General features: G+C 36.7%; 1 protein-coding gene across 3 annotated transcripts in view; it reads right to left on the bottom strand.

The window, feature by feature from the left end:
• The window catches only part of TNPO2 (transportin 2), a 38,283-nt gene extending 22,631 nt beyond the window's left edge, over positions 1–15,652 (bottom strand). The window contains exons 1-9 of one of the 3 annotated variants that reach the window (XM_026696299.2): positions 15,514–15,652; positions 12,877–12,992; positions 11,952–12,027; positions 10,258–10,407; positions 9,110–9,216; positions 7,279–7,412; positions 5,139–5,220; positions 1,300–1,422; positions 84–202 (exon numbers count right to left, since the gene is read on the bottom strand). In XM_026696299.2, the coding sequence (XP_026552084.1) occupies positions 84–202; positions 1,300–1,422; positions 5,139–5,220; positions 7,279–7,412; positions 9,110–9,216; positions 10,258–10,407; positions 11,952–12,027; positions 12,877–12,975 (890 nt within the window). In that variant the 5' untranslated portion in view covers positions 12,976–12,992; positions 15,514–15,652. The other 2 variants (XM_087924609.1, XM_087924608.1) reach the window with 2 other exon arrangements.

The raw sequence follows: 15,652 nt of genomic DNA, 5'->3' as shown, positions 1-15,652 counted from the left end.
AAAGATCAAACACTTACTACATGAAAACAAGTTCATGGATCAAAAAGTAGACCATGAACTACTGCCACTATTAAATTACTCACTGTACTAGAGGTGAAGACAGCACCTCTTTGCAGATGGGTTGCTCAGCCAATGTTAGCCAGAATTCACATGCTTCCAATGCCACATTTTCATCACTGTCCTGAGTCCTCTCAAGCATGTACTGTAACAGACAAAACCACGTGACATAAAAGCTTTGATTCAAGAAATAATTTTTTTTGCTTTGTGTTTGCTGCAAAAAGCAAGCGACCATTCTTAAATATTTTCTTTAAAAACCCTCCAATATTCATTATTATATTACTAGTATTATTTAATGACTTGTAAAATTAATTTCTCCTGTTGTAGAATTAAGAATTGTATTTGAAAAAAATATTAGTCTGTGGACTTTAATTTTGAAGGATTTGGGGGAAGAAAGAAAACAAAGGTTGGAAGTAAATAATTTTCATTTTTGAATAGAGAATACAGGTAGACCTCAACTTGCAACATTTCATTTACTGACTATTTGAAATAACAACCGCACTGAAATAAGTGCCTTATGAATGTTTTTCACACTTATGACTGTTGCAGCATCCCCCTGGTCAGGTGACCAAAATTCAGATGCTTGGCATCTGTTTCATATTTATGAGTGTCCTGGGGTCATGTGATCAACTTTTGCAAACTTTCGACAAGCAAAGTCAATGGGGAAGCCAGATTGACTTAACAACCATGAACTAATTTAACAGTTGCACCAATTCATGTAACAACCGTGGCAAAAAAGGTCGAAAATGGGGCAAAACTCCCTTAACAAATGGCTCACTTAGCAGTAAAACTTTTGGGCTCAATTATGATAAGTTGAGGACTACCTCTATTTGGTAGTGACTTAATATGTATTTGTGACTTGTCACATAAGTAGCATAAGTCAGTGAGAATGAACCTTTCTATGGACCTGAGGAGCAACACAAGTGGCTAGCACAGATTATCCCTTTCTCGTCTCTGTTCCCCCCAAAACTGATGAACAAATATCAACTTCCAGAATGTTGCACAATGTAGACAAAATTTTAGACTGGATGGTGCAGGGTCACATGTATTTTTGATCATTTAGCTTCTTTGATAATCATCATAAACTTTATATTTGATAAACATCAACAGGATGAATAGTTGTTGGGTATCGATGAATGCTGCATGACACTCAAAATGTTGTAGCATGTCACCTCTGACATGCATGTGGTAGGTTTGCTATCACTGGTTTAGAGACCAACATTTCAAAGCAAGAGTACTTACCTGGATGATGCTATGCATGTGAGGGATCAGTCGGTCAATTCGCACTTCTAGCAGCATTACTAATGCTCTACAAACATTCTTTCGAACCTCAGGATCTTCATCTACTGCCAAGGCAAATAAGTGCTGCCAAGAATGGAATGGGGAAAAATTATTTTAAATCATGAATCAACAGCTGGACAAATGGATCTTCTAGAACTGTAGCAGCCTAGACAGAAGAAAACCTTCTCTCCTATGCAGAAAAGCATCACAATCTGTGTTCTTTGTCAATACAGAAATGCATTTATTTTGCATGCAGCTCAAATCAAGTGTAAGTAGTATTTCTAACAAATGGACACATAGTGACAACAAAGTTAGTAAAGCCAAAACAAGCTGTACATTCTATGAATATTCAAGTTTTTCATAGACACTGTCTGCATATTTTCCAGTACAGAGGTAGCACAAGACAGCAAAACAATGACCTCAGTATGCATACTTGAGACCATATTATATTTATCTAAATTTATGGAAAGGAATATATTGGTATTAAGAACCAAATACTTTTCTCCCTGTACTGGACCCTGTGTTTCAAAGGTTGTCTCTGACTATGGATATGTACCTGAAGTAAAAAGAAATTACTAAAACATAGAAAGCTAAGGATGCATCCTTATCTTCCTTTAAGAAATCATTAAGCATTAGACAAAAAAAAACTGATACTCCCTATAGCTACAGTAATAGACAAATATAACAATAAGAGAAGAAAGTCTGATCATATGTTGTGAGATTAAAGAACTGTTAATTCAATGACATCAAACTTTGCTATGAAGAATCTTGGCATTTCTTAAAATTTTGAGGCCTCCTTATCTACACATTAGCCAGTAAATAAATTTCCCAAGAACAATTCCACAGTTTCTCTCCACTATTGTTCAGATATAGAAACTTTTGTTTCCAGTTTCAGAATACTTGAACCAATAACTGTAATAATCAGAAAGAAAACCTCTAGAAGATGTTCACAGACTTTTTTATTTAAGATGAAGTGATTTCTCCTTAAAGAAGAGAATTTATCTGAATGGGCTCACAAAGTCAGGAGCTTTCCCCTCCTATCCATAAAGTGCTATGTTATAATGACATTATAAGAAGACTTTTACTGTAATTTTAAGGATGCATTTTTTTAAAGGTCTATAAAATCTATTAGAAACTTATCAGTTTGCTGTAGTTGCTCACCAAAGTTACATAGGAAGTGCTGTAAATTGAAAGGGATCTGGAAGTTGGAGAAAAGGGATTTGGGAATTACCCAACTGTACTCTAAAATTATAATACTAATGAGTCCATAGAACACCTAATACATAAATGTGTATGTATTCCGGTTTGAGCTTCTTTGGCAACAGACTGAAACCGCGTCTCTGCGCGGTTTCGATCCGTGCTCGCCGCTGGAGCGCCTCGAGCCGGTTGGTTTTGGGGCTAAGCCACCCCGTAGGGGTGGTGAAGAAGGGGGAGACTGCCTGCAGAGTTGAGGAGAGCCGCATCTTTCCTCCCCAGCTGGCCATTACTCCCTTTCCCGAAGGCAGTTGTAGCGGTGGTCAGAAATGGCCACCACAAAGAAGAACTTGACTGGAAAAGAATGTGCAGGAGAAAGATAAGAAGAGAAAGTTTTGGTTGACCGGGTCAAACAGCAAAAGAAACAAATAAGATACCCTGGAATTTAAACTATTAAAAAAAATAATAACACTGTTCCCAAATATGATTTCTAAGCAGTGAAGGAGAGAGAAAAGGGAACGGATTTGGTTTTTTTCTCCTTTTCCTATACTGACAGCTAAGAGACTTAAGCAAGGAATTGGAAAAAAAAATCCACTTTGACATTAATAGGCATTTAGTACTGAAAATAAAAAGTCAAAGGGATAATAAATATTTCTGGATAATTAAAAGCTTTTAAAAACAGGAAAGGAGAGAAAAAGAATAAAAGGGCAGGATCTGGAAGGGAGGAGACTGCCTGGAAGTAAAAAGAACTTACAGCAAAATCTCAACAAGACTTCCAAAAGATACATCTTAACTGAAACATCACAACAAAATAGTAAAACCCCAGGAAGAGAAAGTGAAAAAAAAATAAGAAACAGCTTGGGACTATTTGGATTACTCTGGATACTTGGTTATTGCATTTGAATGACTAAAATCAATCCGGTGGTTGTTTAAAACTGTTTAAAATGGCTCCATTTTTAGAAGAACTGAAAATGGAACTTAAAAAGTACAAAGAAGATGCACAAGAAGAGAGAGGTTCTTTTGGCTTCGTATTTGAGTTCTTAGAAATGGAGATTTGGAACTATGAGAAACAACAAGAAATGCCTGCAGAACAAGAAGATTGGGACAAAGAAGAAGCCATCTTTAATGATCAAGTAATCTTAGGAGGGGGAAAAAAAGGAAAGGGGGGGAAAGAGAATGGAAAGTTTAAGATTGGGAAAAACAACCCCAAAAAAGAATAGACTGAAAAAATAAGTATAAAATCAGAAAGCAACAGAAGAGGGAAATGCAGAAGAGAGAATTAGAAGTAGAGAGACAAGGGGGTAAAAAGGGGAGGGAGAAGAAGAGAGAAAAGAAAGGAAAAGAAGAAAGGAAAAGAAGTTATAAAGGACAGAAACAAAATATAGAGAAACAGGGCCTATTTAGAGATAATGGGTGAAAATCTAATGGAAAAAGGGATTCTGCAAAGGTACATGATAATATTGTTATATTAGAAATAGAAATAATTTCAGAAAATATGAAACAATGTATGATTAAAATGTTTGATAAAATAGTTATTGTAACTTAGTGGAATGCTTGTCAATAAATAAATGTAACAAAATGAATATTTAATGATTTACAAAACATATGTGAAGAGAAATAAGGGAAAAATTAATTATGGAGATTATATGTGTTTTTAAGGACGCATGATATTTAATTGAAAAGAAATGTTAAAGATGTTAAGACTTTAATGAATATTAATGATAGAACTGAATTGGAATGGAATGAGGGTTTATAATTACATATATTTATAATCCTTTTTTAAAAAAAGAATATAGTGTGTATTATAAGAATGTACCAAGCAGAATTCGATTGGAAGTTATGTATTATGTATTATATTGAAGGTCATAACCTTAAGGTATATATTGAAGTTTAAATAAAAGTTGAATGGATATAATTAAAAGATATAAAGGTATCATACTCCAATTAGTAACTACAGGAGAAAATTTGTTTAATGAGAAAAGATAATATGAAATTGAAACAGAACAGACAAAAGTATAAATATAATGATTTGAATTGAGATGAGATGATCAAAATAAAATTGAGAAAATTACAAGAGGGAAAAAGCTATACAGAAAATGTAGAATATTATAAGATATGGAATAGAACACAAAAATGAGCATGAAACTGAGTTTGTCTCTGTATAAAGAAGTTCAACCCGGGATCATGCTATTTTCAAAAAAGATGTTTTACTTGTATTTTGTGTGTGTGAAAACCCAAATAAAACTTTATTAAAAAAAAAAACACCTAATACATAAATGGACTATAAAACCTCAAACTTCAAAACAACCTTTGGTCTAGGCTAATGATGGTGAACCTATGGCACACATGTCGGAAGTGGCACACAGAGCCATTTCTGCTGGCACACGAGAGGTTGCCCGGAAGAGTCCCACTACGCATGTGCGCGTGCCCCTGCCAGCCGATTGTCGGGTATCTGCCACGCATGGGGGGAGTTGTATGCATCTGCGCAGGAGGTGGGGTGGGTTATATGCACATTGCATCATGGGTGCAGGCACGTGAGCGCGCAAACTTTCGGCACACGACGTGGAAAAGGTTAGCCATCACTGGTCTAGGCTGATTCCTCTCACCTCGATAAATGTATCTATGTTATCCATCAAGGCCTGGGCCCTCTCCATGATGAACTGGTTGACACAAGCAATAGCATGCGACCTAAGGAACAGAAAACAACAGCTTTAAAAATATTTGGTTTAGCCTTTGCTATTGACTTCAGTAATTTACTAACATGACATAATCTCAAGTTCTGGACAACCAATGTTTTGTTCTAAAAATAGATCAGACTTAACAAATAATTTCTTTACTTATTTATACAGGAAGTCCTTGACTTATGGCTAAAATTGAGCCCAACTTTTCGATTGCTAAGCAAGACATTTCTTAAGTAGCTTTTGCCCCATTTTACAACCTTTCTTGTAACAATTATTAAGTGAATCACTGCAGTTGTTAGGTAACACGACTGTTAAGTGAATCTGGCTTCCTCATTGACTTTGCTTTGGCAGAAGGTTGCAAAAGGTGATTATGTGACCCTGGGACATTGAAACCATCATAAATATGAGTCAGTTGCCAAGCATCTGAATTTTGATCACATGACCTTGGGATGCTGCAAAGTCTTAAGTGTGAAAAACAGTCATAAGGCACTTTTTTTTAGTGCTGTTGTAAGTTCAACCAGTTACTAAATGAAATGTTGCAAATTGACGATGACCTGTATTTTCCATTCAAAAATGAAATTATTTACTTCCAACCTTTGTTTTCTTTCCTCCCGGAAGCCTTCAAAATTAAAACCCACAAACTAATATTCCTTCAAGTACAATTCTAATTCTATAACAGGAGAAATTACTCTAATTAATTTTACAAGTCATTAAGTAATACTAGTGTAATCATAATGAATGTTGGAGGTTATTAAAAGAAAATATTCCATCTTAAATAAAATGGTTTCCAAACTTTGTAGCTCTCATGCAATGTGAAATAAAAAACAGATCTAACTTTAAGAAACTTAGCCAAATTCTATTAAGATCCGAACATTAGCTAAGTATTAAATTTCTATTTCCAAGTGAAGCCGGACACAACTGAGTTTGCTTATTGCACAAAGTCATAATACAATTTATTTAAATTGTTGCTCTGCACATAACATTGATTTTGATTTATTCAGTAAAATATGTTTAAACAATTTTGAAGCATGATGTGCAAAACTATGAACATATAATTTTACAACAATGGATGCTTGTTTCTCAGCAGTCACCTTCAGAGGAAGGAACCATGCTTGTCAATGCCCACTGCATTCCATAAAAAAAAAACCAAAGGTAGGTGTAAGGAAACTATAGTATATAAGATGCAGCGCTCTTTGTAATGCAATCCTAAAATAAGAATTAAGGATCGGTTTGTAATTGTATTTTAATTTTATTGCTATTTTATTAATACACTATTTTAATAATAGTAAATGCAATATACTATTAAAACAATTAGCAGTAAAACTGATGATCAAATCAATAATCTGATTCTATTAAAGCCTAACAAGATAGAAAATATATTTTTAAATTACTAAAATGGTAACTATGCTATAAGGATAGTTCCAAAGATTAAAATATGTCACTATATAACAATAAATGTTCTTCACACTTGGCACTCTGTAGAGAACACTCAGCGAAGAATCTTGCTTATGGGAAGCCTGGATATGACAAGCAGCCCTTTCTAACCAACTTTGCTTTTTCCATTTATGTAATCAAGCAGCCTACTCTGAAAACTGCCATTATGAACATTTTCTTAAACTGAAAACTATTCCGAGCAATTCAGGATGCAAAACCCAATGGTCACATATCTATTATTGTTTACTAACAATTTACTCTATCGCCTGTTGTAAACTAGACACCTACAATCAATGGTGGTTTCTAGTTAGTTCCATTACTTGTAAGGAAAGAAAGAAAAATCCCATCACAAAGGAGGGAATTGTTTCTATTTATACTCATTTATTTCCTGATTTATTTCAGCCAGGACTTTTGGCTTAGTTTCATAAGTTTATGAAGCTTCTATCAAGATTCTCCTATCACACTAAATTACCAGATGTAATTTGGTCACTGTACTTTGCAAAATCACTGTTAATGGGTTAACACCATCAAAAAGCAGTAAATATATTACAAAAAGCTTTAATTACTATCTTTAATTTTAATCCAAACTGGCACATTCCACTAAACGTTTCATGTTAGAACAGATACATGCCTAATTTTGGGGCTGCAATGCTTGAAGAACTGAAGGAACTTTGGGATCATGACATTAAGAGGCCGGTTGAGAGCATCGCTGTCCAAGAGCTCAGCAGAATCTTCACAGATCTTCTGTAAGGCACCAAATGCCCCCTATAAAGCATTGTAACATTTAGTAACAAATATATGGAGATGAAAAACAGGCAAAAAGCATCTTAAATTCATTTGAATGCCTGCAGCTTGGCTCTGCTCCTCAAATTGCTTTTCTAACATGAGCGGTATTCACTCTGTGCCAGAGAAAAGAGACAAGCTGCCAATTTGAAGGAACGTATTGTCCTCTTACCCAGAGCCAGACTTCCTACGCAACAACCTGCTTATGTGCCATTCTAGTGGCTAAATAGCTAAAGAGACTGCAGGAGTACCAACTGGATTGCTATTTAAAAAAAAAAAACTTTTTTTAGCAGTAAAAACTGGGAAGACTTGGATATATTCTTAGAAAACCCATATTTCCAAGATGCAAATGTTAAAGCTGAACTTTTTTTAGAGTACCAGTTGGACATGATACTGCCCATCTCTTTCTTTTTACACACACCCCATTTTCACTATGAAGCTTTACAATGATGAAAAATTGCAGTAAAACAAGAGTACAGGTAATCCTCAAATTACAGCCACGATGGAGCTCCAAATTTCAGGCATACATCATTCAGACAGTAAGCTAAGGCAGATGTGACTGTTACAACTCTTTTTAGAATGGTCATAAAGCAAATTGTGTTGTCATTAAGTAAATCTATTCTTTTGAATGGTTGAGGATTTGCTAGAAAGAGCAAAAAAAAAAAAAAAGGCAATCATTTGATTGCAGGGTGCTACAATCAGTTGTAAATGCAAGTCAGTTGCCAAGCTCACAAAATGCAATCACGTGATATGGGGTAGGGGGTGAGGCAGCTGTCGTAACTTTGAGGATGGGTTGGTTGAATTATTATTGACCAACTGGTTGTAAGTAAAGGACTACCTATACTACCTGCATCATACTGTGTACAGCAAGAACACATTTCTGAAATATGACATATCTTCAAAAAATATTGTGAACACCATCTAATACCAGCTAGTCTTTTTAAAACATTCAATTCATAAATCCTGAAAACATCAGTATTTCATCTTATCATATGTTATCTATCTTAGAGGGGCACAAGCACCAAGCAGTTAAGTCGCTGGGCTTGTGGACAGCAAGGTTGGCATTCGATACGCAAGTACCATGTAACAGATTGAGCTTCTGTTACTGGCCCCAGCGCCTGCTAACCCAACAGTTTGAAAGCATGCAAATGGAAGTAGATAAATAGTTACCATTTTGGTGGGAAAGTAACAATGATGTGTGCACCTTGAGCATATAGTTATGCTGGCCACATGACCATGGAAATGCCTTCAGACAACTGTGGTTCTTCGGCTGTGAATCAAGAGATGAGCACCGCCCCCTAGAGTGAGATATGACTGGGAGGGGAAACCTTTTCTGACTATCTGTCTAATTTTAAAACTGTCATCTCCTCACAGAGGGATTCTGTCTGATGTCTACTGATCAGAAAGAGTAAACTCATACAATAGCTGATTACTGAGCGGACATAGGATTCCAATGAACATGAAGTGACTAATAAATTAGAAGTTCAATATATTAATATACTATACCTAGAAATAACTGAAAAATCCTTAACACACTAAATAAAATATGGCCTCTGGCATCACTTACACTAGCTTTCTTAGGAAAATTTCAATGCCAAATCTATACACTCTACAGCCGCAGTTAAGATCATCTTGCTGGCTCAAGCCATCAATTAATTCTATGCAGTTGCCAGACTCACTTCACATGTGTTGTAATCTTCAGAATTAAGTAAATTGCAGAGTTGGGGCAGAAGCTCTGGCCACATCTGCAGTTCTCCTTTGGAAGCAATTGTTGTTATAAGAATACCTGTCGAAACAAAGAAAAAACAATAAGATCACCTCACAAGCCAGTTTCTCGTGTAAGAACTTTGATTTTATAATGTTTGCTATAAAAATGAAATTTCTACTTGAGACCCAATATGCTTCTGTTACCTAGTTTTCACTGGAGCACAGATCTGTTGATTCCCCAATAATCTAACAGAAAACATGCTGACTCTTAAAGCCACTGAGACATATTAGGAGGAACTATTATTTATAGGTAATTAAAATAAACTGTGCAAATCCTTTATGCTACACTTTAATTTTTGGAGAGCCATAATTGGAGTAAACGAAACTTTTACACTTTAAATTATATTTTTTTGCCCTTGAAGAGATACTATATACTATGACTAAGGTCTATACCGACAAATCCAGTTTATACAAGTCCACTTGCTTCATGTTTAATAAACCCTGCCACCTATTTTTTAACAAGTCTCCCCATATACAAAGGGAGGTAAACAAGTTCCAATTTACACAGTTAGCTGACAAGTACAAGTTAAAGCATCTTATTTAATAATTCTGCTTCTAATTAAAACACTTTCACGGCACTAATTTAGAAAAGACATAGTATAACCCTTCCTTCATAATAACAAAGAGCAGCTCTTCAGAAATAATGTTTAAAAGGCTGGGAGTATACAGGAGAAAGTAGCATCTGTCTGAAACTCTTTCAAAGTATCTATGTCTCTCTAACCCAAGGGTCTTCAAACTTAGCAAGTTTAAAACTTGTGGACTTCAACTCCCAGAATTCCTGAGCTAACATGCCTGGAAGAGGAAGTCTGGGAGTTGAGGTTCACAAGTCTTAAAGCTGTCAAGTTTGAAGACCCGTGCTCTAACCAGTATTGGTATGCATAGCTGCTATTTGCAGTCTCAATACAATGGGTGTGGGGGGGACGGGACACTGCTGCTCACAGAGTTGCAGACAGATACTATTTTCACATTCCAATGTGCTCCTGAGCTCGTTTCAGAGCCAAAACACTGTACAGATTAAGTGTAGTTAGTATTTCATCCTCAGCTTCTTACAGCTACTCACCAATTGTAGCTCTTATAAGAGAAGAAGCATCCCCTATGTTATTAAGACACTCTTGCTTAATAAATTCAGCAACAGGCTGGGGAAAACTCTGGTAGTGAGCTTTCACATTGTTCTTCAGGATCAAGCCACTCAGAGAACGGGTAGGTTCATCTATTTTAAAGAGATAAATTGGATTACAACTAAAATTTTATGATATGTTACAGAAAATTACAGAGACATTTTATATAACATACAAAAAGCCAGAAATAAAAGTGATAAGGACACTGAAAAAATTGAATTCAACAATTGGCTGATTGTCATACAACTGAGTTATGTATATCAAATAAGTAATGCAGCCTATGTATGCATATGCATCTTATTACCTTCCTTGTGAATGTCTTAAAGACATCCATAAGAGTTTGCACATATAATTTTCTCATATACTTTGGACTGCAAAACTATCTTTGGACTCTAACATCTGTTCCTGCTGTAAGTGGAGAAAGTGCATTAACTAAGCTGGGTTGAAAAGGGTCACAGTCTGATCTCCCATTCAGCCAACAAATTTAGCAGCATGATTGTATTTTGGCTCTACAATGCAACTCAACATTCATGTACTTCCTTTAGTCTTATGTGATAAATACACTTCCAGATTTTAAGAAATTTGACAGTACCACTGATGTACTGAACTAGACTATCAAATTCTATTTGTGTTTTTCATACTATATTAGCCTATAATTCAGAACAATGCTAAAGAGCATAGTACTTCAATTAAAATTTAAAAAAATCAAGATGCATGGATTATTCAACACAGTATTTTTTTTTAGTTTCAGTGCACCAAAGTTCTATAACTGATGGGGTAAACACTACTGCCTCAATACCAAAAATGAAAACTTAATAATATTAGCCTTTTAGTAGATTAAATTTTGTTTAAAAACATTGTAAGGTTGGGTGACTATAAGGGCTATATGAACCCCAGCTTTCACAAAATAAATGAGAGCATTTTAATATACCAATAAATCTTGTGTGTAGAATTAAATGATTCTTTGTTCCTAAGTCATCCAACAAAACTGCTAAAAACTTTAAGAGGGGGGAAAGGTAAAAATATAATTATTACAGTTATTTCACTCAGGAGTCTCACTAGTTTCTAGTACAAACAATGGCTTATTACAAATTATTATAAAGATCCAAACAACTCAATCCTTTTGGTATACTTAAAAACCAGGCCACGACAGACCTTGGGTCATCAGTCACAAAACACCTTTATCTATAGGATCTCTTGCAAGTTAATTTATATGTTTACAACGTGCTTGTCCTCTTACCTTATTCTGGATTCTTTCATTGGACCTCTTTCAAAAGCTCAGCCTATTAAACCTTGCTGTACCATTTTGAAGGGGGAGCATAGCTCCAATGGAGCAGCATTAAACAAAACAAAGGAAGCTAGATTTTTGATTCCTGAAATCCTCCTTTGCTTTCTAAGCCATACAGAGCACCAAATTATCAGTCATGCATCAAAAGGGAAATCTCCTTTAAGCTGTTAAATCAGGCAATTTTCCAACATTATTCAGAAGCTAAACATGCCTTGTCAAAATCTAATTTTCCCAATATTCTAATGGCCAATTAATTTAAGCAGACATTATAAATTAGATGTTTTATCCTAATACTATACAGATAATAGAGCTTTTTAAAATTTGTGTTAATAGATTTAATAGACATACCCTCAGATTTCAGCCGTGTCAGAACAAATATCAAATAGTTATTGAAATCAGGGAACTGGTTGAGCTGTTTCAGTTTCTGTAACATTAGTTAAGAATTCATTCTTAATATGTTCAAACTAAGTCTCCAAAAGCCTTTTTTCCAGCCACAATAAGACCACATTGCCTTATGACAATAGCTTTTTTCCACCTGGTGTTTGCCAGATATGCTGAAATGCAAGATCCATAATCCCCCAGCCAGCCCATTACAGAAGACTACAACAATAAGACACTGCCAGAAGAACTGCTTTCAGGTTTGTTTTCGGCTAGCACTGTTTTAGAGTAGGACCTTCTGATATTGCAGCCCCAAATATCTGGAAAAATATGTTGGGAAAGTTAATAAACTGTTTATCTCATTAGTAATTACAGGTAGTCCTCAACTTACAACCACAACTGAGCCCAAAATTTCCATTGCTGTTGGAATGCACTTATTGAGTTATTGAGGCACTTATTGAGTTTTGCTCCATTTTATTACCTTTTTTGCCATAATTGTTAAGCAGATCACTGCAGTTAAGGGAATCATGCAGCTGAGTTTGCTTATCAGAAGCTAACTGGGAAGATTACAAATAGTGATCACATGACCTGGGATAGTGTAACTGTCATAAATACATACCAGTTGCCAAGTACCCTAATTTTGATCATATGATCATGGGGATGCTAGAACGGCCCTAAGTGTGAAAAACGGTCATAGATCACTTTTTTCAGTTCCATTGTAACTTTGAACAGTCACTAAACAAATGGTGATAAATCAAGGATTACCTACATTCCCCAATGTGACATATCATTTTTCTCCCTCTATTCTTTAGGTTCATTGCAAATGAGAACTGCATTTTGTTCTCTTTTTAAATCTCAAGCAATGCTGTAGCAATGCTAATTATTTCAAGGATACATCTTGCACAATACGCTGGGTTGCTGTGTTTGGAGACTGGGAATCTTTGAGTAACTGAAGAACTTGTTGGAGGCCCTGTTCATCTGGCTGCCAGTCCATGATGGAAAACTGCCTATCTGTAGTTAGAAAAATTATTAAAACATAAATTAAAAGTAGTTATACACATGCAAAGCTAACAGCAAAATCCCTTAAGAATGCAACCTGTAAATTAATCTACAGTGAACAATTATATGGCTACACACATTTGATAACATTGCTTTATAAACCAGACTGGAAATCCACACACATAAACTTTACTTAATTCCAGGAAAGAAAGGATGAAATGTAAATCCAAGATTTTGCTAATACGGGCTTAAAAATACATTATATTAACAAAGAAAGGTGACAATTTAATTCCATATTTCTGTGGTGTAGGATATGTTAAAGATCAGCCAAAGAGTTTCTCAGATTGATTTCATAAATAAAATTGCTACGGTTTCCTATGAAAACAGAAGAATATATAAAACAGAATAAATGAAATCTAGTATGAACTTTTATCTACAATATCTTGGACAATACTTTTTTCAAACGAAAAACAATTAGAGGCTACTAGAAATATAGGAGGCACCACAGTGAAAATCTCCTTATGACTCAGCACACAACATTTAGTCATGGTGGGCCAGAGGGGGCAGGGAACTATTTGCTTCTATGTTTTCCCAGATAGAGAGATCTGGTAGGGAAGGAGGATTTATACTGAAATAAATTGAAAAATAAATTACACGAAGACAGCAGATGAAATTAATGCAGAGGATGATATGGGATGAAGAGAAGAAGCCAGATGCCTTCATTTACCATCTTTCAAAAATGGTAAATTAAAGATAAGAAAGCTGTAAATTCTTCAAACTCAGCAACTTATTTGACTCCTCTCTCTCCTCCAACTTCACTTTCAGACCTTTAACTAAAACTCTTGGTAGAACTGATTCCTCATCCCAATATACTTATATGACTAGCTTTGCCATGAAACAACAGATTTTTCAAATCTTTCAGTCTGTTTGAGTACATGAACTCATCCATGTCAAATAATTATTTGTTGCAGGCAATCCAGTTATCTCTCATGAAGTGGTCCAATTATTTCCAAGCTCTGATATTTTGTATCTCAGGGGGAAAAAACCCTGCAGATATTTAGTTATACATATTTGTGGGATTTCTACATAACACCCAATATTCTATGATAGAGAACCAAATAAAACTACACCCTCTAACTCTGTTTGTATTTTTCTTTACATTTCAGTCAAGACCAAATTCTTTTATTATAAAAATTAATCTATGGGACCTGCTCTTCCTTCTTTAAAAGCTCCCCCTTCTTCTATTGTTTTGTAAGCTTATGTCATATGTTCCCAAACACCAATTTTTTAAAAAAGATCATATTAGCACGACCAAAAGCAAGGAAACTTTTTATTACTTTTGAATTGAATAGCAGGATATTGTTCCAAAAAAGGCTTAAAAGAATTACAATAAAACCCAGGGTATTATTGGAAACAGACACTTAAGGATAAACTATTTATAAAGCCCTAAGAACAGAAAATATAAAGCAAGCATTGCTGTGAAAAAAAATGTATATGAACCCTCAATTCTAAAAAAATATATAGAAAAATCAAGAGTTGCTAATAGCAGACATTTGAACTCAATTGGCAAAAAAAAAATCCCAATAATTTTAAATAGTAACCAAGGGGGGAAAAGGGTTCCATTCCTCCTAATGTAAGCCCTTAAATCAAGCATAAATGCTTGAAAGGGGCCACAAGCAGAAAAATAAAGCTATTCTACCATTCTATTGCAGTTATTTTGATGGGGTGGGGGGTATTACGGACTAAATCCACTGAAAAACTCAATGGAAACACCCAGGAAATCCTTTTATTCCACGATCCCGCCAGGCAACCATCAGCAACGATTCAACGGGGCCTCCATGTTAAAGATTATTATCTCCAAGTACCGGGAGGAGGGAGGGCCCAGAAGACAATCGCGTGCAGAAAAGAAAGCAGTCTTTTCTTGCCCTTTCTGAGGTTTTGGAGAGCGTCTCTGGGCAGCTGTGTTCGGCGAAAAGATGATACTGGGGCTAAGCGAACCCGCGGGCGCTCACGATCAGCCCGAGGCTTTTGTCTTGCATTTTGGAAGCACATTTCCGCGCCGTCCCCAACGCGCTTGCTTTTCTGTCTCCGCCCGCCCGCCCGGGTTCCGCAGCATCACCTCCTACACAGAGGCGCACCACGGAAAGCAGCCGCCACCGCGGGGCACCTAAGCCCCCTTCCTCGAAAAGCCACTCCCGAGACAGGAGGGCCCCAACAGCCGCAACTGAAGCTTTCGGGGTCGCTTCCACCCCCGCCCCCCGCCAGCGACCCCGAGGAGCTCAGCCGGCAGCGTCGCGCCTACCAACCCACCCCGTTCAAGCATGGCTGGCGTCTCCTCAGACAATCAAGAGTCTCCGCTCCGCCACCGGCCCTCCTCAGGCCACCCGACCGCAGCACCTTCAGGCCAGCTTTGGCCGGACTCCTGAAGGCTCTCCTTCACCCAACTCCTCCTGTCTAGGCCGAAAGTCGCGCCATCCGCCTCGTACCGGCGCTCCTGACCCTCCACCGACCACCCTTCCCCCCGGCGAGGTACCTGCCTGCTTCCCGCGTGCCCAGGCTGAGGCCGCGGCGTCAGCTTCGAAGGAGGGAGAGAAAGAAGGAAGGGGGCGGCAAGCCAGAAGCGAACGCTACACGCGGACTGTGAGCCGGGCCGGCCGCCGTCTCTGCCTGTC

This window comes from Pseudonaja textilis, chromosome 2 (genome assembly GCF_049901715.1).
Source record: "Pseudonaja textilis isolate UNSWEBS1 chromosome 2, rPseTex1.2, whole genome shotgun sequence".
NCBI classification, from domain to species: domain Eukaryota; kingdom Metazoa; phylum Chordata; class Lepidosauria; order Squamata; family Elapidae; genus Pseudonaja; species Pseudonaja textilis.
The sequence above is the reverse complement of the archived record's forward strand: the minus strand, read 5'-3'. Positions and strand labels throughout refer to the sequence as shown.